General features: G+C 38.5%; 2 protein-coding genes and 1 long non-coding RNA gene across 4 annotated transcripts in view; 2 read left to right on the top strand and 1 right to left on the bottom strand.

The window, feature by feature from the left end:
• The first annotated feature begins 639 nt into the window (after positions 1-639).
• LOC310720729 (14-3-3 protein epsilon-like) lies at positions 640-16,507 on the top strand. The gene is made up of 6 exons (XM_083531640.1): positions 640-945; positions 9,571-9,770; positions 10,679-10,785; positions 10,929-11,135; positions 14,316-14,452; positions 15,417-16,507. Exons 1-6 carry the CDS (start codon positions 885-887, stop codon positions 15,467-15,469), a joined length of 765 nt encoding a protein of 254 aa, XP_083387766.1. The 5' UTR covers positions 640-884; the 3' UTR covers positions 15,470-16,507.
• A 3,021-nt stretch (positions 16,508-19,528) lies between these two features.
• Positions 19,529-21,393, top strand: LOC310720736. The gene is made up of 2 exons (XR_014531809.1): positions 19,529-20,631; positions 20,879-21,393. It is a non-coding gene; the product is annotated as an uncharacterized lncRNA (long non-coding RNA).
• Positions 21,138-26,502, bottom strand: part of LOC310720712 (sodium/potassium/calcium exchanger 3) — a 45,287-nt gene continuing 39,922 nt past the window's right edge. The window contains exons 14-18 of one of the 2 annotated variants that reach the window (XR_014531806.1): positions 26,290-26,404; positions 25,079-25,191; positions 23,713-23,778; positions 21,896-22,712; positions 21,138-21,766 (exon numbers count right to left, since the gene is read on the bottom strand). Coding sequence is in view for 1 of the 2 variants with exons in the window: in XM_083531606.1 (XP_083387732.1) it covers positions 22,602-22,712; positions 23,713-23,778; positions 25,079-25,191; positions 26,290-26,404 (405 nt within the window). In the remaining variant the exon portion in view is untranslated. Of the gene's footprint in view, positions 22,713-23,712; positions 23,779-25,078; positions 25,192-26,289; positions 26,405-26,502 lie in introns of both variants that reach the window. The other variant, XM_083531606.1, reaches the window with a different exon arrangement.

Here is a 26,502-nt window from a genome sequence, read left to right as displayed (position 1 = left end):
CTCCTTAATCAAAACCTTTTTTATATATAAATATACCTAGAATGCTTTGCTTCCGTTTTGTCTTGCATGGAAGATTGATATTTTCTATTTACTTTAGATCTTCATACTATGGGCCATATAGCGTGTTACTATACTTAGTAAATAAAGCGTATTATCAGAGCTGATTTTGTTTTTGTTTCTTAATTGAATAATACCTAATTTAATTGAAAGCTCGGTGACCAGCATAAATAAAAGAAAAAGCTGAACTTTTCCACAATGTGTTTTTATATTTTATAAACTGGATTTAAATGAATAAATTGGACATCTTTGCCTGAGAAGGGTTGACAAAAGATTTGGCACCCCCAAGTTTTGGACGCATGCGTCAAAAGACATAAAATATATACTATTTCAATATATCGTTTAATATAGAAATATGTTTTTTTATTATTCAATTTTTTAGAAACACATTTTTCTAGAACACTTGTGCTGCAGCGCGGACGCGTGTCTGGTAAAGCACTAAGCTCCGCCGCCTGCTTCCTTTATGGAGTTCCGACGCCATCTTTGGAATCCAGTTACTCACATTTTCTTCCCCATCCTCATTCTGGTAAACCACGCCCACTCACGAATGGACTTCTTTTGATCTGTCCGGAATGCCGTAGCTTGATTGGTTGCTGCGTCTTGGAACACGCGCGAGCCGGGGCGCGTAGAACCAATGGAATAGCAAGGGGGCGAGGTTTTGAGGGGAATACGGGTGGGGAAAAGTGACGCCTTAGCTACCGGTAGAGCGGGAAGTCCGGCTGCTGTGGTGTCGCTCCGCCAGGATCTACCGACTGATTCGCCCACCTTTGAGCCTTTCTTTCCCCCCCTTTCTTCGCTCTTTTTTTCCCCCCACACGGTGAAGCACCATGGACCGAGACCACTTCGTTTACCAGGCAAAACTCGCCGAACAAGCCGAGAGATATGACGGTGAGTGAGTGACAGAGCCGTTTTTTATTTTCTTCCCCTCCGCTCCACAGTTTCTCCTGTTAGCCTGATAGCTTCCTCACAGGGCTCCTTTTCTAAATAACATTTACTACCTGCAGCGTCTTTATGACTCAGGGCCGTTTGAGCAACTGTACATATACTTTATTTCTCACTGTGTGGAGAAAGTACAAATATTTATTTTTTAATTGAAAAGCAGGGACTCTTTCACCAAGCGGCTATGATTAATGGGATGGGAGGGGGGTGTGGGGGGGAGCAAGGGCTGCTTAGGCCTTATCGTGTGTGTGTGTGTGTGTGTGTGTGTGTGTGTGTGTGTGTTAAAACCCCAAACAAACTCCTTGATATTCTCACTAAAGGACACATTTTCAAGCATTTGAAGCTTTACAATAGATCATAATCGTACCCAGGACTACGTATTATAGAACCCGAGCGGACATTTTGACCCGTTCAGATTAGAAAACCTATTCATTTCGATGCTAACGACATGCTAACGCTGTGAGGCGCGTTATAACTGAGGGATTCGCTTCAGCACGCATGTCGGGTTTTAGACTGATTTTTTTTATTTTCAGTTCAATACAATATAAAATTCGTTTATGTGTGACTTCCAGTAGTATTATATATTTGCTGAATTTGGCTAAAAAGGCGTACAAAATATTTCCTAGCCGTAGCTTCTGTCTCAGTGGACACGAGTAATGCTAGACATGAGCATGTGGTTCTATTATGTGTAGCACAGCTTTTCCATTGAGGTAGAACCTGGATATATTTTATAACCAGAGTGCAGCTTGTATAGCAGTAATCATTCACTCGACATACAGCCATTATTGTCTTAACACCTGGCAACAAAAGTAAGTACATCCTAAATTAACATGTCCAAAGTGTCAATATTTCGTGTGGGCACCATTGTTCTGTAGCGCTGCCTTGATCCTCCTGGGTATGGAATTCACCAGAGCTGCACAAGTTGTTGCTGGGATCCTCTTCCACTTTTTCATAATGACATCACGGAGCTGCTGGGTGTTCGACACATGGCTCTTCTCCCCCTTACGCTTGAAGATGCAGCACAGGTGCTTAGTAGGGTTCAGGGCTGGAGACATACTTGGCTACTCCATCACCTTCAAATTCAGCCTCATCAGCAGGGCAGTTTTCATCTTGGTGTTGTGTTTGAGGTCATGTTGGAAAACTGTCGTTCTGCTCAGTTTCTGAAAGGAGGGCATCGGGTCCTGCTACGGAATGCCACAGTAAATGTTGGAATCCATGTTTCTCTCGGTGAACTGCAGCTCCACAGTACCAGCAGCACTCATGAAGCCCCAGACCATGATGCTACCACCACCATGCTTGACTGTATGGCAAGACACACTTTTCTTGGTATTTCTCACCAGGGTGTCGTTATACATGCTGGACACCATCTGAGCCAAACAAGTTTATCTTAATCTCATCAGACCACAGGCCATGGTTCCAGTAATTCATGCTCTTGGAAAGGTCGTCTTCAGCACACTGTTTGTGGGTTTTCTCGTGAGCCTGATGCACAGCACGTGGACTCGACTTCTTTGATGGACCCTTGCAAGGCCTGTTCCGAGTGGAACCCGTCTTGGAAAACCTCTGTACGACCCTGACCACTGTACTGTAGCTCAGTTTCAGGGTGTTACCGATCTTATATTCTTGGCTGTCTTTGTGGAGAGCAAATCCTTCGAGAGGTCCATGTTGAACATTTCAGTATGTGAGAATTGTACTCAATGCACCAAATTTTAACTGCTATAATACAAGAGACACAAATTTGTATGGCCCTGTCAAGCAGACAAAAACATGAACATGATGAATCGAACATCTGGCTGTGCATGGTTAAGTGACATACAGCTATCATCACTTAGGGTGTACTCACTTCTGTTGCCAGCTACTTTGACAATAATGACTGAGTTATTTCTTTTTTAGAGGGAAGTAAATACATACTGCTATACAAGCTGCACGTTGACCACTCTAAAATATATCCAAGTTTTATTTCTATAGTTTTGTACCCTGACAAGATATACTGCAATGGATGCTAAAAAGTGTACACACTTTTGAGTGTGTGTATTTTTTATATATATATGTATATGCTGCATTCAATGCCTGTTCTATGAATAGGCTGAATTGACATCATAATAATAAATAAATCACTCTGCTGCTGTCTGAAGAGCTATTTATATTCATGTTTAATACACTGCAGAGAAATGGTTTTTCCTTTGGCAATCAGAATATCTAACAGTGCAGAATAGGTTGCTTTAGAAACACACCTCCTCTATACTGCAGGAGTGTACAACATTAGGGTGCAGTCTGGTCTAAAACATAGAGGAAACGTCGACTGTTAATCGCATTGCAAGTTTTAATCTAAGGAACAATGCTCTGGCTCGACTCCTAAACCCAACAAGCTTCTTCTCTCAGTCACTGTGTTTCAGTTAAGTTCAATAATATAATCGTGGAGAAAATCTGGTGTTAGATTTCAAGTTTTTAGGATCCATCTAATCTAAATGATTTCTATATCTAAGTGTTTGTATATGAAGAGGTGAGCGAAAATAAAAAGACGAGAAATTCAGCATGGTTGTATCTTTTAGATTTAGGTAGAAATGAACAGAAGGAGAAATCTCACTCTCTCCTTAATATGAGAGTAAAATGATGTAAGAATCTGTTGAAACTAAATGGAAATATGGACACATGTTTGCTAAAAAAAAAAAAAAAAAGCAACACTAGCTAGATTAATTTTTCTCCTGGATGACATGCATAGTAATTTTTAGTATAATGTCATTTTAAGTTTTTCTTTCTATTTTACATGTATATTTTAATCCTAGATTTAGGATTACTCACATTTTTCATGCGATTAAATGTTTCCAGAAAGGTTTTGCCTCACTAATATTTAGCTCAGTTTTATATTTCTTACTTTTCCCAAGTGATACAAAATCCTCAGGTTACAGTTGCCTGTATATGCTCGCTGCATTAGTGTATAATGTAACCACTTTGAAGCCCTTTAAAGTCCACTGCATACTTATTTGTGATTCAGTCACAGTTGAAAGACGGATTCCTTGTATTGATGATGCATTAGTTTTGGTGCAACCTAGGTTTTTGCTTTGCGCTGTCTTTGTAAATGTTATATGCCATAAAAATATTTGGTTATATTTAAAGAGTGCTGCTTTAGTTGTCTAGCAACTTCTTTTGCTTTCTGAGGTATTCCAGGGCTCTAATGCCTCTGGACTTTTTGCTCCAAATTAAAGGCAGATCCAGTGCACTGGAACGTGTTTGTGCAGGTCAGGTCACTTGAGTTTTTAGGGCACTGAAGGGAAAGTAGTGCGATTAAAGGTTGTACAGAGGATCTGTGAAGAGCAAATTGCTGATGAGAACCGCATGCTTGGACATGTTTGTGGTTTTATTTCTCAATTCGGGCTGCAACTAATGACTACTTTGATAATCGATTGAACAATGATGATTTTTTTCCAATGAATCTATTAATTGGATTAAAAAAAACATTTTTTATTAGATTTTTGCTATATACTATATAAAACCCTGAATAAGATATTTAAATGCAATTTGTGTACATTTTTTCAATTAAAACATTTGTAATGTGTTTTGCAGATGGCAGGTTGACAACCATGCTTAAAAAATCTATATAAAATATAATACAATGTTTTGACAATTTCTGTTTAAAGATATAGACATATATTTTGTTAGTTAGTGACGATATTAGCATCTGGAATATATAACTAATTTTGTATAATAATTAAATTATATATACATACCAAATGTACAAACAATGAAAACAATCATTTGAAGCTTGTAAAGCCGCAGTAAATCACATTTGAGAACAGAAGTTAACTGTTAATGCTTTAAAAGAGAATGAAACAGAGAAACGAAGCAAACTAACGGGATTGATTTAAAAGAAAAACTATGCATCGGTGTACAAATGCATAATCATTACCCAAAAACCACAACAGTGACTAAAAATGTAATCGTTTACCGCTGCTGTTACTTGCTGCTTTTAGATTTAGTTTGTTCTCACCGTTTTAATTGAATCCATCACTATGTCGCAAGCAGATTGCGCAACCTGATACTCGCAAATCATGACAGAACAGATCCAGTGCGTCTGTCCCGAAGTTAGCAAATAAACTGTTTACCCAATAACACTTCATTAATCAACCATTTTCACAATGTTGCTTACCGTGCTGAAGTTTTGCCTTTATCCGTGACAAGTGTGTTTGTTTGTTTTTTTCCACGTGCATCACTGCGGTACTTCCATGCCACACAAGCTCCACTTTGCATAACTCACAGGTATAGTTTTCTTTGTTGTGTTTAATATAAAGTTCTCCCAAATGCCTTGGATTACTCAGGACGCACACTTTTTCTTGCTGCCGGTTGACCCTGTGCTGTCCGCCATTTTTCCAAGCGGCTGTGTAATCTTAGCGTCATGCTAACCCGTCTCTTGCAGCCCAACTAATCGATAACGACATTTGTTGACAACTAATTTCTTTATCGATTAGTTGTTGTAGCTCTACCAAACACTAATCAATGTTTGACATTTATCAAGAGTGATCTAGATGTGGCTCTATTTTTGGAATACTTTGTGTAGTCGAGCTGTTTTGGGGTCAGTTTTTGCTATGGACTGTTTAGGAGGTATTTATTTACGATTATGTAAAAATTAACCACTCCTTTTGCGGGTTTGAACAAAAGATTTGCCCATTTTCTTCAATATCAATGATTGTGATATTGCAGAAGGAGCACTTTATATGCAAGTCCCTTTCAAGTATAATTTGTCTCATGATTTTGTAGCAGCTTGCATTTTATTACTTTGACATATTACATATAACAGTAATTACATTGGTACTGTTTTGTTTGCTATTAAGATTAATAGGGCTTGCCATTGCCTTGGAACATGGATTTATTATGGAACACTTGGAGAACATGGATGAATTATCTTGTACGTATTAGATTTTGAAGTATCTTCTACGTAGCCTGCTTGAAAGAAGGAGGCAGCGGGTACAGCTGGGGTTGAGCAGGCCGACCTCGCAGGGTGAGGAATCTGTGTGAAAGAGTTCAGAGGGAGGAGAGGCAGTGGGGTTTGGCAGGGGGTGGTTCTTTGTCTCTTACATAAGCTCAGAAAAGAACAGGCTCATCCTGCCCATTCACTTGTTTCTCCAGAGGGCAGAAAAGAAGTTCTGCTAGAAGAGGCTCTTGCTCGACATCTTGTCATTTTTTTTTTCCCCCTCCTCCTCTCCCTGTTATAAGGAAGTGCGGTGTCGGCAGTGCTTTGGGTGCTGACTGAGGCTCCTGACCTTTGAGAATTCCAGCGCAGTGGTGTAATGGTGATGACCCCCCGCCCCCTTTCTGCTATGTAGTTTCACACAGTGTAATCTATATTGAAGAACAGGTCTTACATCATCCTCGCTTGTCGGACTACCTAACTCAGACACTGCTGCTGGCATTTGTTCTCTCGACGTTCAGTTTGTGATTAAAGGAATCAATCTAGTTTCTCATTCGAGTTGAAACGTGAAACTTGTAAAACCACGTTTCCCAAGACGTCTTGGATCATATTAGATCGCTGCAAATAGCATTTTTGTGACTTTGAGTTTGAACTGAGATGAATTTGCAGCATTCATTCAACCAGTAGCAGAGCTGCTTTGGTATCATTGGTGTGTATTGCAGCACAATGCATGTGATTGCACTACCTGAAGTTGGAAGCTTAACCAGCATGGACATTTTCCATCATAAATGGAAGCTAAATTTGATAACGGATGTTTAAAAAAAAAAAAAACCCTGCAAATTTGACTTCGTATTTAATGTTTTGTCCTTCACAAAATGAAACAAGCCATGAATCAGCTTTGGCTCGGAGTTCTACTACGTTATGCTACTCCGCATTCCCATTCCGATGATCTCATCCCCTGCTTTCACTGCTTATCTGCAGAGTGCATCTGTCTGTCTGACACAGGTGGCTCCTCTGGGACAGAGTTATAAAGCAGATCCTTGTTGCGTGTTTGGGCTCGCATTGTGCATGCCTACCACCACAGAATTGTCCAGGAGCTCATGCTGCAGCGCTTGTTGTTCTTGTACTAGCATTAGCAGTGGGTGTTTCTGTTCTGTTTTTTGCCCCTTTTCTGTTGCTGCACACGTAGTCCAGTAGAAGCAGATCCTAGATGAACATTATAGAATTACAACGTCGCCTTGTTGTGCATTCTGCGCAAAACACACTTGCAGTCCACCAGCCTGTCCATTAAAGAGAGGAAGCGAGGACGATATGACACATTTTAAAGGGCGTCTTCTCATTATGTATTTAATAAAGATTTGAGTGGACAAAGAAAGTTCTTTATGCCCAAGGATTTCCTGGGCATGGTCTTTGTTAATGTCGTTGGGGGATTTGTCATCATAGGCTTCACTTGTTTGCCGTCTGTATTCATAATATATGTAGATTGATAGGATTTTTCTCCCTTAGGATGCAAGTCTGGTTTCACAGAGCTTGCATTAGTGGAGGTTCATTTAAATTGCATGACCAGTAGTGTTCTTGCTTCTGGGTTTTTTCAATCCTTTCCATTTTTTAATCTACATGTAAATAAATGCAAAAAACTGATTGCATGAAGTAAACATTCAGTATTTATAATGATTAAATGAGTAAGATGTTTGACATGCAATAAAATAAATAAATAAAACCCACCCCATTGTGATTGCTCGAAGATTCGACAGAACGAAAGTTGGGTGTATATTAGGGCTGCAACGACCAATCGATAAAATCAATAATGATCGATAATTATATTAGTCGTCAACTAACGTCGTTATCAATTAGTTGGGCTGCTCAAGTTACGGGTTAGCGTGATGCTAAGATTACACAGCCGCTTGGGAAAATGGCGAACAGCAGGAAAAAGTGTGCGTCCTGAGTCATCCAAGGCATTGGGAGCATTTTATATTAAACACAACAAAGCTAATGTGATTTACTGTGGCTTTACTACGTTCAAATGCTCGTTTTTATTGTTTGTATATTTAATTTATGCATATAACATTTAATTATACAAATTAAAATCAATTCTATATGCTTGATGCTTATATCTTCACTAATAAACAAAATATCTGTATTTATTTAAATAAAAAAAATTCCAAAACAATGTATTCTTTTATATTGATTTCTTGATGCGTTGTTGTCAACTTGCCATCTGCAAAATACAATACAAATGTTGATTTTACACAGATTGCTCCACCTTTCATACTCAAATGCTTTTTTTTTCTTCACAGAAACAACCCAGCATGAGTTAATTAGTTAAAAAGAGATTCCCCATGCACTGCTTGTTGAGGAGTAATCATTCCACTTTTAATGATACGATTAATAAGTTGTTCTTGGTTACTTCATTGTTAAGCTATGAAGCTCTTGCACTATTCAAGATTTGGCTGATCTTCGACATTTAATATTGGTATTTCTAATCTCCCTCATCTGTACAAACCCTTCAATATTTGGCTGCGGCAAGCCTTCGGTGCTCGGGATTGAATGGATGAATGGATTGTTATTAAAGTGATTTGATTCTGACGTCAGTATTGTAAATAAAAAATACAATATGGCGATAATGATATTTGCATTTTCACACTGCAGCATAGCCACATCAGACGATAACGTTGAAAGTCTAGCCATTCGCATTCATCTAGCCGTGACTCAGAGAATAGCAACCCGATCTTAAATACTACAATGGTGAACTTACTCATGTTCTTGGCCAGAGTACATTCAGTTCATCCTCTCCATGTGCCGACATTGTGTTTTTAAACTAATAGGTTTTGTTTTGTAATGCTGACACTTGCTGAATCGCCTGAGGGCTTGAACACTCTTTAACCTGTCTCTGTTCTTAGGCAGAAAAGACGATCAACCCTTCATAATGGCCTCCTCAACTTAAGGGTTGCCTGGCAACAAGCTCAGTGGGAAAGGTTAAAGGTCACTGTGTTTTAGAAATAGCCACAGCTTGTAACCCTTCCAATGTGAGAGTAACCAGATCTATGCTTTAGGTTTAATGCTAAAGCCAAAGTTCTGTTCTGTTTATGAAAAATAAATGATTCTCTTAACTAATCATTTTATCGGCTGTTATGTACCATACCGTATTTTTTTTACTCTGAAAATCTGTTTTTTGAATCATACACATGTTTTACAGCTTTCTTTGAAAACACATTTACAAAGCTCTTATGACTCAGACAGTTGGCTTTACTTTATATATATATTTTGGTCCCTGTTCCCAACACACCTAAATCAGCTCTTCGGTGTTGTCTGACTAAGTATATTTTTCCACAGTAATTAAATTTTCCTCTTGTCAGTGTTGACAGGAGGCATTTGTCAGGTATAATCTAGTGAAATAATGACTGACAGGTTTCACAGGGCCTGTCTGCATGTATACCTTTTTAAAATTATTTTATTATTCACATTTTGTCCTTCTGTGCACACGAAAGCAGCAGTTAGGGCCACTAAAAAAGAAGCTTTAGAAGAAATGTCAAAAGTCAGTTTTCTATGTGAGGAGCACAAACTATCCAGGTCCAAAAGCATTACCAAATAATAAAAAAAATGCATTTCTCTTTGAGCTTTTAGTGCTTCTTTGGTTTGGGTTATGAATTTTCTGTTTATATGTGTTGCAGAAATGGTTGAGTCTATGAAGAGCGTCGCCGGGAAAGACGTGGAACTGACGGTGGAGGAAAGGAACCTGCTATCCGTGGCCTATAAGAACGTCATTGGCGCACGGAGAGCTTCATGGAGGATAATCAGCAGCATCGAGCAGAAGGAGGAGAGCAAAGGCGGAGAAGACAAACTCAAAATGATCCGTGAATACAGGCAAACAGTGAGACTGCATCCCTTTTAAAACTGTTACCTTGCCACATTGACCTGTTTTTTTTTTTGTGCTATTTCATATCAAAGTGTGCATTCACACCATTATCTCTCCCATAATTATCTGTTCTGGTGCTTTTGTATTCCACCAGATTTTTTCCCAGTAGAATTTTTCCCGACTTAATGTTGTTGCTTTGAAATTAAGCTGCCTGTGATCATTTTTCTCTATGTATTGTTACAATGAAGCTTTCGAATTAAAAAATAGTGGCTTTTTGCTTCCTAAACAGCCAGTAAGCAAGTTGGGGGGAAACGGGGGACATGTGCGCTGTTGAAAATCTTGTTCTTACAAGAACCTATGGACGTTTATATTATTTACCATCACCGCGTTATTTATTGTTAACGTCTATTTTTCTCATCCGCATGCAGTGTAACTTGATAAATGTAGATTATTTAGATGAAACGCTAGGCTAGTAAGCTAACCAATCTGACTGGAAATGTCGCTATGGTTACTCTGAGCGCATTGTTCGATGATTTCCACGTCTTCCTGCTCCATATTGACACCAGTGTCACTCCAGCTGGTGTTCTTCTTTCCTTCTGTAGAAACAAACACAAGTGTGAAAGCACCCTTAGGTTATTGACTCTTAGTTTTGTTTTAAGGTCATCGAAACCAGATGTTGCACGCATTTTTTATTTTTCACTCGGCGGATGTTCCACCGTGTTGTTTTCAACCTGCATGGCATTTCAGTAATTATAACATTAGCCTAATCCATTAGCACCATAATGGCATGGGTGTATATCCTTTCTCTAATTCTAACCATCTGTGTGTTTTAAATGGCTTTAATACTGTGACTGATTTATCCTGCACCCATAGTGTTGGCTTGTAATCTACTTTTATATAAAACACATGTGTTTCCGTTATAGGTTGAGAAAGAGCTGAAATCAATCTGCAATGACATTCTGGATGTACTGGACAAACACCTCATTCCTGCAGCCAACACGGGCGAGTCAAAGGTTTTCTATTACAAAATGTACGTTCGCATTCACACGATTTTCTTTTTCACCCAGAAATGGTGATTTTTCTTTTATTGGATGTTTTCTAATGTCTGGCTTGTGCATTACAACTTTTCAAAAACAAGTTTTAAGATGCTCGTGTGTGTGTGTGTGTACACAGGAAGGGCGACTACCACAGGTACTTGGCAGAGTTTGCTACAGGCAACGACAGGAAGGAAGCAGCCGAGAACAGCTTGGTAGCGTACAAAGCAGCCAGCGACATCGCCATGATCGAACTGCCGCCGACACACCCCATCCGCCTGGGGCTGGCACTCAACTTCTCCGTCTTCTACTACGAGATCCTCAATTCTCCGGACCGCGCCTGCAGGTCAGCTCCAGAAGCGTCTAGGATAAACCCCGAAATAAGCTTTCAACTTCTATTCCTTATTCACGTTTACATTTTAGTCTCCACGGAATCTTCTGTGCATGCTCAGTTGAGGGAAGGATGCATGCAATCTTCAAAAATGTGAAAAAACATGAAAATGTGTTTGATAAACATTAGTCAGGAATAAGGTAAACAAACCTTTTACTAAATGTGCATGAAATCCACTTAAGCACGGCAAACACAGTTGTCTAATTATCTAATAATTCATCTAAGTTCTTCATGATTGCTGTTTGCGTCGCGTTTTTCTCAAATTGTTTGCCTGCCCAAGTATTTAGAACACAGTATTTATTTAGAGTTCTCCAGTGCTACAGCTCTGCCCTTTGCCTCACTTTGCACCTTGCAACCATATTTATCAGATTGCATCTACAAAGATGCTGCAAGTCAAAAATACACAAGTTCGTTTGATTCATCTCGCACTTCTTCTTCCCCGTAACCAAAGGTGTGAAAGCAGCACCACAGGATCGGATTGGTCTCGTTATGTTTTCGTATCCGATCCGTTTGCGTTACAAATCGCATGATTGAAGACACGTCTTTGCTCAGTAATTCTTCACCAACAGTACCTCTCGGTTACTTTGAAATGAATGCTCGAGTTAAAAGAGCTGTCAGGTTATTTATGGTTCAAAGTCAAACACGCCAGTCAGTTTTGGGTGAGTCAACCCATGAGGCATTTCACTTCAGCGCCACCATGATTAAATGGCTTGTTGAATGTAATCACAGGGAGCAGCTGCTGTTCTGTGTGTATAAAATAAGCTTGTCCTATTAAAGTTTTCCCAAAAAACACTAATAACACAACACAGAATAAGGATACGTCCTTAAACCTTTATCTTTATTATGATTTCCTGATCCTGTGGAGATAGAAATGCCTTTTAGACTTCATACATTTTTTTTTAATGCTTCAGCAACACTTAGGTGTTCAGATGAGAATTCCTACAAATTACATCTCTGTGTTTGTGGAAGATGTGGCACCTCGGTTTTCAAGTCACGGTTCGGTAAATTTCAGTACGGTTAGGTTGAAGAAATGCCAAACCTAAAATTGCTTGTCGTTTTTTTTTAACACAGTTTTTTATTATTATTAACATGTGAACATCAAGAGTTTATATGTTTAAAACAATTTTAAATAAAATGCTGGCTTGGTTAAATAATATATAAAATATTTTATAGAAATAAATTGAATCAAATTAATTAAATACACTTATTATATTGATTAAATTGAGTAATCAATGAAATTGACACATTGATTAAATGTAATTAAATAAATTGAAAAATGTAATTAAATAGTTTATTTGGTTGACCTCATTTGGGTAATACAGATGTTTTTCCCCAGCCATTAGGGCTGCACAAGCCAGTGCACTCTTAATGCCGGTCCCAAGCCTGGATAAATGGTGAGGGTTGCGTTAGGAAGGGCATCCAGCATTAAACGTGCCAAATCAAATATGCGGAGCACGAAGCAGAAATTACAGGGGGGTTATGGAGACGGATGATCCGCTGTGGCGACCCCTAATGGGAGAAGCCGAAAGATGTTTTTATTTTTACATTTAATGTTAATTTTCTTAAAGATATGTTCTACTTAAATGTTCTACTTGAAATTGTCAGGATTTTCTCCTTTAAAAATAAATTCTTGAAGCTGTACATAAAACACTAAAGAATCCATAGCATTTGCTGCTAGCTACTTCCTGGTTAGCGGTTAACGCTAGCGCTATAGATTCTTAAGCGTTTGCTTGCATGTGCCAAACAAATCTTATTTCTGGTACGGAGTGAGTGGCCACAGTGACACTGCGCTAACTCTCTAGTTTCTTTTCTTTTCCTTTTTTTTTTTTTAACATACTCCTGGCATTGTTGTGTATGTTTTCAAGTAAAAATAAAAAAGAAAACTAAATATATTTAACTAATAAAAAATAAAATGCACTCAAAGTGTGCAGCGAAGTCTAAACAAACGTATACATTCGTGAGGGACCGTTGAAGCGAGATTTTAACTGTCGCATGTAAAAATGTCTGTTGTAACTTTGTAAACACGCACAGTTTCCAGATCCAGACATGATTACCAATGGTTTCCAATCGTTATTTAAAAAAAAAAAAAAATTTATCCTATAGGCTAAATGGAGTTTTATTCTAGAGGGGACTTGTGTATTTAATGAGTCCAGTAGAAACCTTTCAGGCTTGAGTTTAACCTGATTAATCCTCTTCGATGTGTTTTATTGTCATATTCCTCACATGCATATATTCATGTCGAGTACGCATAAAAGCAGCTCTGACGATTTCGAGTCTTCTTTCTGATCACGCCGCATTTCATTCATCAACCACCTACGGATGAGCGTGATAGAAAGCACTGTTGAAAAAGCTGCCATTTGCTGTGTGTAGTGTGAAACATCAAACCAGCCCTTCATGTCTTTGTGAATCATCAGCCATGCGCCTGATGGGACGTGGCCACAGCACCTCGCTAATTCATCAACGTGTGACGGTCTGTTAGGCATTATTCATAGCTGGATAAATCATAACAATTTACAATATGGTATATTAAATATCTGCAGGTGTTAGTTTTTTTGTAACAACAGTTGTGACAATTTTGTTTCCATAGTAACTGCAGTACCATTCAAATTGTGGGCACACATTCTCCTTTCATGGTTTTCCTTTATTTTCTATTACTTTTTAATATCGAACATTTGTACTGAAGACATCCAAATTATGAAAGAACATGAATGGAATTACAAACAAAACAAGTCTTAAACGACCCAGAATTGTCTCCTGGGTCTCCTGTCTTCCGATCACCTCCTAATAGAGCTTTTATTTAAAATCTTTTAAATGTTAATCACAAATATTAATAATATTTATAAACTGCATGAATTAAAGAAAATAAGCAATTTTGTTTTGCATTTCCTCCCCCTAACCGAATTGTGTGTGTGTGTGTGTGTGTGTGTGTGTGTGTGTGTGTGTGTGTGTGTGTGTGTGTGTGTGTGTGTGTGTGTGTGTGTGTGTGTGTGTGTTATAACTAGTATTTGTAGTGAAGGTGCTTTGTAGAATTCAATTTTCTACAGATGTTGTGAGCTGGCTAAAATGAGAGCTAAAGGAGATTGCGTGAAATGTAAATTGGCCTGACCTTTGACCCGGTTGTTCTCCTCAATTTAGGTTGGCGAAGGCTGCGTTTGATGATGCGATTGCAGAACTGGACACACTCAGTGAGGAGAGCTATAAGGACTCAACACTTATCATGCAGCTGCTACGTGACAACCTGACACTATGGACTTCAGACATGCAGGGAGACGGTAAGAAAGCACGCAAAACCGTCGAGCCCCAGAGCAGCCCAAAGCTCCCCCAAAGCCCCCCCCACCCCCCTTAATTTCATTTCTTTCTTGTTTTTCTTGCTTGGTTGTTTCTTTCTTTATTTTGCACCTCTCAAAATTGTCATTTGTGTCCCGTCCCCCCCATTTCCCTGGTTTGTTACTTCGCCTCTCTCTCTCTCTCCTCTCTCTCTAATGTATGCTCCCCAGTTCTCTAACCTTTTCACTCTCTCCATGTGACTGGCATAGATTCGTAAGGACCTCACCCCCTCATTTCCCACTAGAGCTCCTCTTTGTAAGTTCTCTCTATCTGCTGTGCTTCATCTCACCTTTTCTTTCTCACCCCTGCTGCTCCTCTGCTTCTCACTAACTCCATTGCATCCTACTGTGTGTGTCCAAGTAAAGATCTATTTATTGTCACAAGGGCAGTGTGCGCCTCCTGTTCACGTTGTGTTCGTCTACTCTTTTGCACTTGTATGAATTCTTACTCCAGCTAGCGGAGCCCGTGTGACATCACTGATCACTTTTTCTGTTCTTTTTGTTTCTGGGCCTTTATTTTGCTCCTTGCTAATTCCTCACCACACGTCGGCGTGAGCCAGTTGGCCATGCAGTCGCCTTGGCTATGTTGCCAAGTAGCAAGCGGCTAAGAAATCCTAGCAGGGTTCTCATGCCTGTTAATGAAGTTCCAGTAGAGCTAAAACCGCCTTGCATAGGTTGTGAATTTTAATGTTTTGTTTTTTGTTTTTTTTGGTACACATTCAACACAGCACCTTGTGTGTGTGAGTGAGCTTTATAGTCACTTTAAAAACCACACTCAGTTATCATCCTTGGTTGCACTATTGTGTACGGTTAGCACTTTTACACATTTAAAAATGTATTGATTTAATGTTTGAAGTTGTGTTTATACCAAAATGTAATTTAGCTTACATGTGATCTGTTCTCGTCTCAGGTGAAGAACAGAATAAAGAAGCACTGCAGGATGTGGAAGACGAGACCCAGTGAGACATCACATGGGACACTTTTTTCCCCCCCTCTATTCTCTCTCTTTTTTTTCTCTGTCTCTCTATCGCATCCCAAGTGTCCGGTCCCATCCCTCTCAGGTCTCCATGGTGTCACCAAAAGAGCTCCGAAGTCACCCTGTCTTTTCCACACATTTCCACTTTCTCTTCTGTATGTCGGTTTAGCGCTCTACTCTTTTGGGTTATTCCCCTGGCATTTTTAAATGTCCCTCCTGCCCCTCTCTCTTTCCTGCCCTTAATCATGGCACTACATGAATCCACACATGAATTCGATCTCCTGAGTGAATGAGCATTGTGGCGAACTTCCCCTGCTGGTCTATTTGTATAAAAGTCTCTGCGTGTCGTCTGCGTATGGGCTTATTTTATGTCTCACTTTGCTTTTAATTCAGCGCGTGGTAGCGGTACGGCGTCATTTGCCTCTGTTTTGTGATTGTCAGATTTATTAGTTCTGTAATCACACACATTGTTGACTGTGTCCTGGCAGCTGGGATACTAAATCTTTGCTGTCTATTCTGGGAGATGCAACACCCTGCAAAGGGCATTTTTTCCCCCCTTTCTGCATATATTTTTTAAACATTAAACAAGGGATGCCTATTATATTTTCAGGTGCTCGTTTTTAAAGCCGTTGTGTTTGGCCACCAGTCTGTTTTTGTCGCTTTACACACACACCGGCCTCTATGCAGAACGTCGCTCCAGCAGTGCATGTGAACATGTCTAATTATTGAGTGGTGGGGAAAGACCCCAGGGGAACTCCTCAGCTTTTATTTTTTCGTCAAACTTGTTTCAGATGCAGGTTTCTTTGCCTCCGCTTAGGCGCTCTCTCTCTCCCTCTCCGATTTCCTCTTTTGCTCTCTAGAACTTTCTCGTTTACTTCTCACCCGTTCAGTATGTGTAACTTGAATCTGATTTGTACTACTGGATATTCTGATCGGAGCCAAAACGCACCATCTGTATTCTTACTGAAACACAGCATGGGATTAACTTTAACCTTCAAATAAAACCAAACTTAAGTTAAAAAGAACACGTCTCGTGTGTCTTCGGTTTCTGAGGTCAATGTGTTTCAAACTGATGATGATTTTTCTACACAGACATATTTTTGTAGTGCAGACATGAATACAGGTGGAGTAGAAACGTAAACAGAGGGTTTTCAGGTGATGTCGCTTTATGGGATGCGTTATGTGTAGATGCAGCAGCAGCTTTACGATAATGAATGTTCCCACTGTTACCCGGCAAGGATTTATCAGTTTTTATGTAAATGAAATCGTTTTTCCTACTTTGGGACTCAATTAAAGCCAAACAATTTCTCCTTTTTTTTATTTTGGAAAATGTATTTTGCATTACGATACTTGGAAACTGGGTTAGGATTTGTGTTTATGTATGAGAGGGTAGACTGTTATGAGTAAAGTATGTTTAGAATATAAATAAAACTAAAATAAACATTTATGCATTTTATTCTTTTTTTTTTAAACAAATTGATTATTTTACTAGATTTGCTTTTGATAAGAATTTTATTCTATTGGGAAAAGGTTTCTATTTTTCTCTGAATCACCCTGCATATATTTTAATAGAAATTCAATCTTTTTTTTTTCCTTGCTTTGGTCCTAAATTAAAAAAAAAAAAAATTTATTCCAAATTTCCCATCACGATGTTTGAGAAATGATTTCCTTTAGATGCTTTTACTGAGATGCTCAGAAAATATTGGATAAATAGACGATTTTATCATCTTACTTCCTTTTAGATTAGCTGAACCCCAGACCTCCTCACTTCACCTTCATCAGTTCCCGACTTTACCAAAACCCTTGTGGCTGAAAAAGCGCAAATCTCCACAAGCACACTTCAAACTCTAGTGGAACATCTTCCCGGGAGAGTGGAGGTTATTATAACTGATAATAGCGACTAAATGTGGAATTGGATGTACAAAAAGCACATGAATCCAATAGTCAGTTGTCCATAATCATTTGTCCATATTGTCTGGTTTTAGTTAAATTAATGAGCTTGTGTAATATGTCATTTAAAATGTCATTTCTCAATGAAATTTTTAGTCAATATTTTGCCTTCAAATATCACTTTTGTAAGTCAGCATAAAATATAAAAAAAAGAATTCTGTTGTAGCAAAGTACAACTTTAGTAGTTTTGTGTTAAAATAGTGTCAGGGTTAATAATATCACATAAAGCATGTCAGCTGTGAACAGAAATGTGTTAAATATTTATAAAATAGGTCTAAAATCTGAAATAAAAATGGAGTATTGCTGCTCACATTGTGGTGGAAAAATGTTTCGTCTCTCATGACTCCATTTGGAGAAGTGTGTATGAAGCCTTAGAGCTGAGTGAACAGCAGAGGGAGCTACTGAGCCGCGCATATGACGCACAATCACACACTAGAACACTGAATGTTGTGTTTCAGGGCCAGAAATCTCCTTTAATGCGTTTAAACCTCGAAACAGAAATATACAAGTGCTACTATTCTTATTGCACATTGGTTTGTTTATTGCACTCAACAACATATAAAGGTTTCTAATAGTTACTTTAAGTCTACAGAATACATTTCCCTTTCTTTTCTAGTGATGAGCGAAATGAACGAAACCGATTGACAGGATCTTTAAAGTCCTTCTTCGTTAAAGCTGGTGATGAGTTTTTCATAGATAAGCACAAAAAACAAAACAAACACAAGGGTCAAGAGTGGGGAAAAAAAAAAAAACACCCCGAAATGATAGTTTGAACCGAATGGTACAGTCCTCATGCAAGGGAAAAGTGACAAAACAGTGGAGGATGTTCAATAACATGAGTGATGTGATGTACATATTAGGGATATATTTTTTTCTTTTTTTTTTTCTTTTTTACAGTACACTTCATAATCAAGAAACAAGACAAATAATTTGTAAATAAATATATACATCAACCAAGATGTCTAATTCTTCTGGAAAACATTCGGACAAATAAAGGGTGGGATAATCAATCAATCGGACAACTCATAGCCTACTTGTAAAATATTTTGGAAGGACGCAGTCCATTAAAACACACATTCGAAAACATGCCCTAGAACATAAGTCACACTATAGCAATATTATTTATACACGTTTTCTTCATTCTTTTATAAATATTAAAAACATCACAAATCTAGGTTCTGACATCTGTTCTTATATAAAACTGTCAATTCTTCTCTCTCGCTCTTTTATTTATTTATTTTAGTAAACATAAAGAAGACTTTTTTTAATGCTTTTAATACTAACAATGTTGCATACACACACACACACACACACACACACACACACACACATACATTATATATATATATATATATATATATATATATATATATATATATATATATATATATATATATATGAAATATTTAAAGATCTCGATAATATAAACATTGATCGTACCTAAACATACACAACCAGGATAACAAAACCCGTAAAAACATAATTTTTTTTTATCAAACATCGTGATCACTAAAAAAAAAAAAAATTTAATAATTAAATAGTAACAGTGCTATTCTAGAAATGCTAAAAATCCAAAGGATTCACGTTTTATGTATTTCTACAAATCTTTTTCAACGCTGTGGGAAAAAAATAAAAAATAATAAAAAAAGAGCCTCTTTGTGTGCAGGATATGCTACTAGTCAAATCACTGTAGCTCTAATTACTCTAATAAAAAAACCCACACGCACACACAGGGACGTCCTCGTCCACGCTTCTGAAGTATTGCTACGGTCAGTGCAAAACAGTTACTTTTACGAAACACGAAATTACGTACAGTATACAAACACGACTCGAACTAATCCGAACGTTTAGAGGTGAGAAATTGGAACTGAGCGAGCTGGTTCTACCTGACACGTCCATGCATCACTTGACTATTGTTCAAGATGGGAAAAAACATCTGCTGAAACCATCATTATATGATAAAACACCTGCATTGGGTCGCACCAGCTGAAGAGCTTTTGTACAAAGTTAAAGTTTAAGAATGAACTTGTGTATAAAAAATTATTTGTATCATACAAATAAATAGTTAAAAAATCATATATTGTGATTTCTGGATTTTTTTTTTTTAGATTATGTCTCTCACAGTGGACATGCACCTACGATGACAATTTCAGACCCCTCCATGATTTCTAAGTGGGAGAACTTGCAAAATAGCAGGGTGTTCAAATACTTATTTTCCTCACTGTATATATATATATATTGACTTGACCTTGTAAACCCAAACCTGTTCCAGTATGGCAATGTCCCTATGCACAATGCGAGCTCCATGAAGATCTGGTTTTCATGGTTTGGAGAGGAAGATCTTGAGTGGGCTGCTATAGAGCTCTGATCATAACCCTAATAAACCCCTTTGGGATGAATAAGAACGCTGACTGCACCCCAGGCCTCCTCACCTCACCTACATCAGTACCTCAACACAAATATCCACAAGCACACTCCAAAATCTAGTGTAGCATCCCAGAAGAGTGAAGGGAATTATACGGGCGAATTAGCACTTGCGATACTCAAAAAGCACATACCATACTTATGTCCAGGTGTCCATAAACTTTTGCCAATACAGTGGTCCTCCGGATCTACGTTCTAAAACCCACCAGGAGTTCTGAAAATCCGTGAATTTTGGACGAACCCCCCGCAGCCCGTATGGTACCTTAGTGAAATCATCTTTCCAATGATGTTATGGTATGAAATTTGTTAGTAAAAACTGCTATAGGATAATGTTATTCCTAACGTTCCTGAACACCCGGTCCTGCGAATTTTAAGATAATCCACAACTTGCTGTTAGTTCGGTTCCAAGTGAGAACCCGCAAATTTTCCAAGCCGCAGGTTCCAAACCGCGAATTATCGAGGGTTGACTGTATTGTGTGTGTGTGTGTGTGTGTGTGTGTGTGTGTGTGTGTGTGTGTGTGTGTGTGTGTAACAAATGTCCGAGCTAAATCACTAAAGCTAAAGGACTTAAAGTCTTGGTGCCAGACACCACAGCACACCTTCAGAAATCTTGGGAATTCCAGGCCTTAGACGTCTCATTTGTTTAAGTGGCACAAGAGGAACTACGCAATATCAGGTCGGTAATTATTATTATTTGATGAAATTTTTAACAAATAAATTATTTTGCAAAATATGCAATTAATAACTACTTTAAAAATGTTGGTATACTGGAAAAGTTTTTTTTATAAGCTTTCTTTTCGGCTTCTCCCGTTAGGGGTCGCCACAGCGGATCCTCTGCACGTTTGATTTGGCACATGTTTTACGCTGGATGCCCTTCCTAACGCAACCCTCCCCAATTTATCCGGGCTTGGGACCGGCACTAAGAGTGGCTGGGGATGGTTCCCTGACCAGGAATCGAACCCGGGTCGCAGCGGTGGGAGCGCTGCATCTTAACCACTAGACCACCAGGGGACCTGGAAAAGTTTTTTTTTATATTTAGGCTTAATTCTTTCCACTCCAAATAAAAATAATCTTATAAACCAGCAATTTCTAGCCGTTTTGTTGTTTGTCATAAGTTTGTAACCTTCTAATAGCCATGTATAATGTGACCCCTACACCTGTCTGTAGTAGGTACTAAATAAATAAAACTAGCTCCTTATTTTCACTCATTTTGTCTATTTTATTTGTACTCGGTATGATGTTTGAGTATTGAGTGCATGTTTTCTTGTGACGTTTCTCTGCTTTCTTTTTTTTTTTAGATTAGTCAGTTCCAGATTTGATAACAAAATGAGTTAGTCACTTAGAATGAATGATCAGGGCATGTATTAGAACATTTCATTTAGTTGATAACTAAAAATCCTAGTTATGTTTCCCCCAGTGTTCACACACTATGTTTGTTTTTAAAATATTCGGTAATTCCAGTAAAATTCGGATGTATTGGTGAGCTACATCAGTGGCTGGAATTGGGTTATGGTGGAGAAAAGAGGATTTTGTTCTGCTTCTATGGAAAAAAGGGCACACAGGGTGAATCATTGTATGGGATAAGAGTTGGGTTTTACTCACTGATTGTCTGTAGATATTTTTGTCACCTAGTTAGTGTTCCCTATTAGTGTCAAAGTCCAAGTTTTATGGTGAAGATGTTTAATGAGTTATTCGTCTTGTAGGAAGATCCTTTGAATCCTGCTCTTGATTGCTTTGTCATCAAACCTCCTGATGGCTGTTATTAGTTTATAAGTGGCAGAACACACAAAAAAAGGCATAAAACTGATATTGACAGATACGTAACCACTTCCCTGCTTCTTGACCCGTGTCGATTGTGGATGCAGTGTTTCCTGTTTATCTTGAATCACGCTTCTGATAGGCTGGTTATACTGAAAAACATCACAACACGTTTTAATCTGTGATAACTTTCCGGGCTACTTGGGAAGATATACCCAGTGTGTCTTTTGCAATAAATTCGAAACCATGCTTGTTTTCTTTTTTCCTACATTGTAACTTACAATCATCTTCAGCTGGTGAAACCGGATCCTCGTCATGTTTTCGGGCCTCGTAACGTGATTTAAGATGCGAGTTGAAATCCTCAGATCCCTTGACTGCTCAGTTTTGTTTGGAATCGGACTCGGAGAGCGGATTTGTTTCTCAGTTGTACGCCTTCTCAGTTGTACGCATTCATCTTCTGAATGAATAAAATTGAATATACAGTGAATGTGTCATTCGTCTGAGGCGGTTGTTCATCCCGGCTGATTGATTTAATACTGACGTTGCGCAGCCATCACAAAGAATGTGGAAGCTTCTGGAGCATTTGTAACAACTCTGAGAGATAAATATATATATCGCGTTTACTGCCGTTTCAATCTTCTCAGGATTAGGCAGCAGTGCTTTTTATGGATGAAGTGGAACACTTTTGGAACTGATTCAGTGTGAACTTGATAAAACAAAACAACAAAAAAACACCCAAAAAAAAAGCTGTACATGTACAGTGTAACTGCATTCGTAATCCAGACGGATCCGGTTTCAAAATCTTTCCTTCTGAGCTGTGAGTCCGTCTGTCCCTCCTTCCTTTCCTCCACTGTCTCTGCTTTGGCCTGAGATTCAGCTCAGGTTAACACCATGTCCAGTGTGAATAAATCAAACTGAAAACGAGAACAAAACTTGTTTGACTGTTGGACTTGGATGTAAATAGGATGTACAGGGTTGTGATTTTTTTTAAAGCTGCCCAAAGAGAATGGAGCAGAGGAGGAAGATTGAGTAAAGCAGCAAGAGGCCGAAACCCAAACGGCGGTCCAGCTTCCAGCCATTCAGGTGAACACTCATCACCTGGAACGCATGAGAAAGCACACAAATAAATGCTTGGATTTAAAATCATGTACAAAAAAGTACTTGTACTACATTTAAAGTAGATGCTGTTTTGTTTATTTATTCTGTTCTTCTACTGGTTCCCCAATACAATCACTGGTGGACAGTGATGAGGTAGATGCAATTTGTTACTGTACTTAAGTAGCTTTTTCGCGTATCTGTACTTTACTAAAGTATTTCCGTTTGGGTTTAGACTTTAACTTCACTCTCCGTTTTGAACTTGTATTGATCGCCGCACATGCAGTTCAGCACCAGTTTTCGAGAGTAATAAATGATGGAAGGAAATCCTGTTTCTCATGATCATTTTAAATGCTATCAATCAGTGTTTGACTTATTAATATCTATTAATATTCTTACTAATTGATCGGTATTCTTAAAGTTACATTAGAGTCTTTTCACATACACCGAGTTGAAAAAAAAAAAAAAAGAGTAAAAAATGATAATAGGAACATTACAGCCATAATAAATCAGAATACAGTGGTACCCTGACCTACGAGTGCATACATGTACGAGTTTTCAGAGATACGAGCGGTCACTCTGTCAATTTTTTGCTTTGTTACGCGAGCAAAAAATGCTAGATGCTAAATGCTAGACGCTAAATTCTAGATGCTAAATGCTAGATGGCGAGGCGAAGCCAGAAAGTGAAGATTGTGACGAAATTTAAGATAAGCAAAGAAAAAAAGTAAAAAATTAAATGTTTAGGGATACGTAGTGTACAGAAGTGAAAGTAAAAAAAAAAAGTTTTCCCTCCTCCTCCGCTTATCGCTTTGGATACGTACATTTGAAGGCAAATACTTTTGTACTTTAACTCAAGTTTAAAGGAAACACTTTTACTGGAGTCATATTTGACCTACTGTATCTCTACCTTAACTCAAGTACATGGTTTGTGTTCTTTGTCCACCACTGACTACAATAACGTCATTTATTACAGTGTGTGAGTGTCAGCAACAGTGTTACTCACAGTAAGGAAGACGGATGCGAGAAGCAGGATAACTGAGTACACCAGACCCTTGTTGTTGATGTACACCTGGCATTGCAAAAAAAGAAACATATTACACCAAAATATATCAATTTAAACCCTGCATGGGCTTTTACATCTTCAGAACATCCTGGTTATAGATTTTTTCTCTTACAATAGCAATCGTATGCATTCAAAACCACGAAGAACTTTTGAATAAGGAACATGGTATTAATGAAATACCAACACCGTCCTATTTGTTCAGCTGGATACGAACGGATTTATTCAGGAAGAGCATTCACACGAGATGTTTTTTAATGGCATTCGTGAAAATCCAGTAAAAAATATTCACATCTTACTTCTGAGTGTGTGTGTGTGTGTGTGTGTGTGTGTGTGTGTGTGTGTGTGTGTGTGTGTGTGTGTGAGTGTGTGTGTGTGTGTGTGTGTGTGTGTGTGTGTGTGTGTGTGTGTGTGTGTACATTTACTTAAAAAAGATCCCAACTTATTCAAGACTAGTTTTTATTATTTGAAGAACATAATAAAAAACACTGCCTACTGGGAAAGTAAAAAGTTTTGCATGTATATTTCAATGTTTACAATATTTCTACTGCAATTATATTGTATTACAATGTAAATTCTATTTTATTTTCCTCTTAATTCTATTTTGATTCTTGAAATGTGTATTCTTTTTCACTTTATTATTCTCTCACATTTTATTATAATTGTTTTATTTCATTGATGTCCTAGAGCAGTCTTTATAAACATTTCACTTGTATATTTCTGGATGTTGGATTGTGTGTGACAAATAAAAAAAAAAATTCAAACCCAGACATTACGTCAAATAAAACTAGTCATCTATCACAATGGCGTGTAAACGGCGGTCAAGGCAGATGTGTCTGTGCGGAGCTGTAAACTGCGAACAAACGCCTCAGCTGAGGGAAGATTAAGGTCACGCTCATGAGGTAAAAGATGTGTGAAGACCAGTATGAATTTTTCAGAGGATGAAAGCTGGGTTGTGGATCGCCTCTGTTTTATGAATTATGTGTATTTATCCATTAGAGACTGTATCTAAAGTGGTAATTTGAGGAAAAACAACAATAAAAAGACATGCTTTGGGATCACAATTGTCCATACCTGGTGAACTAAATTAGCCTTGCACCATTTGTGTAAAATTACAAAGGAAATATAGAAACAATGAGCATGTTTTCAGTTATCATGGGGTTAAAGATGTGTATGATTGGATGAGATATATAACACAGTGCTTTTTTTTTTTTAAATATCCTTTCCAATGAATTGTATCCATTGAAACATCTCAAATGTATGTCCTATGTCATAATTTAGGTTTAGGAATGAGAGAAAGAGTGTTTACCGATGATCCATGTTCGACCACCAGCGTTCTGAGCATCCATGGGAAGCCCAAACCCAGCAAGATGTCAAATATATTACTGCCTATTGAGTTTGACACTGCCATGTCTCCCATACCTAAAACACACAACACACACACACAGGAAATACAACTCTTAAAAACACTCATCAATTTCTATTTGGATTCATCAGTGAACATTTCATGTTTCACGCTATATTTACTTTAATAAATGGGGAGGGTTGCGTTAGGAAGGGCATCCAGCGTAAAACGCGCCAAATTAAATATGCAAATCACGTACGTGGAGGAGAGTGAAGGTTAGTGTTGATACTTTAAATGTTGGTACTATGACTGGTAAAGAAGGAGAGAGTTAGCTGATATGATGGAGAGGAGAAAGGGAGATATGTTGTGTGTTCAGGAGACCAAGTGAAAAGGGAGTAAGACCAGGAACACTGGCGGTGGGTTTAAACTGTTCTATCATGGTGTGGATGGAAAGAGAAATGGAAAGTGGAGGTGAAAAGAGTTTCTGATAGGGTAATGAACGTGAAGCTGGAGGTTGAAGCTGTGATGATAAAAGTCATCAGTGCTTATGCTCCACAAGTGGGTTGTGAGATGGAGGAGAAGGAAAAGTACTGGAGTGAGTTAGATAAAGGGGTACCTAGGAATGAAAGATTGGTGATTGTAGCAGATTTCCAAAAGGATGACAGTGTAGGGGACAGTGTAGCTAGACAGCATCTCTGTTGAGATTTTAATTGGGAGTGACGAGGACAGGGTGTTTTGGGGACAAAATGAGAGGCCCGAATGAGATGGTTTGGACATGTGTAGAGGAGGGACATGGGGTATTTCGGTAGTAAAATGCTGAGGATGGAGCCACCAGGAAGGAGGAAAAGAGGAAGACCAAGGAGGAGGTTTATGGATGTAGTGAAGGAAGATGTGCAGGTAATTGGTTAGAAAGAAGCAAATGTAGAGGACAGAGTAGTATGGAGACGGATGATCCGCTGTGGTGACCCCTAATGGGAGAAGCCAAAAGACAAAGATGAAGGATGTCTTAAATTATTAACAAATTACACTTATACTACCCCATACTGATCAGCATTCTTTAAGATTCCTGGGAAGTCTAGGGAATGTCTCAACTTAGGATATTTTAAAGTTACAATAGGGTCATCAGAATGTATCTCCATTGTAAGTCAGGGACCACCTGTATATATATCACGTACCTTGGCGAGCTACGATGAGGCTAGCCATGCAATCCGGCACGCTGGTGCCTGCTGCCAAGAACGTGATACCCATGATATAATCCGGGATGTCCAGGGTGAAGCTGATAATGGTGACCTGAAGGGATAAATATTGACATAGCAGTATTTAATATCATTAAGTTTGAAGGCTGGTAGACTTCACCAAAGGGAAAATGACTCAGCACTCAGACATGA

The sequence above is a fragment of the Silurus aristotelis genome, assembly GCF_946808225.1.
Source record: "Silurus aristotelis genome assembly, chromosome: 26".
NCBI classification, from domain to species: Eukaryota; Metazoa; Chordata; class Actinopteri; order Siluriformes; family Siluridae; genus Silurus; species Silurus aristotelis.
Note: the sequence above shows the minus strand (reverse complement) of the source record. Positions and strands in the feature narration are given on the sequence as shown.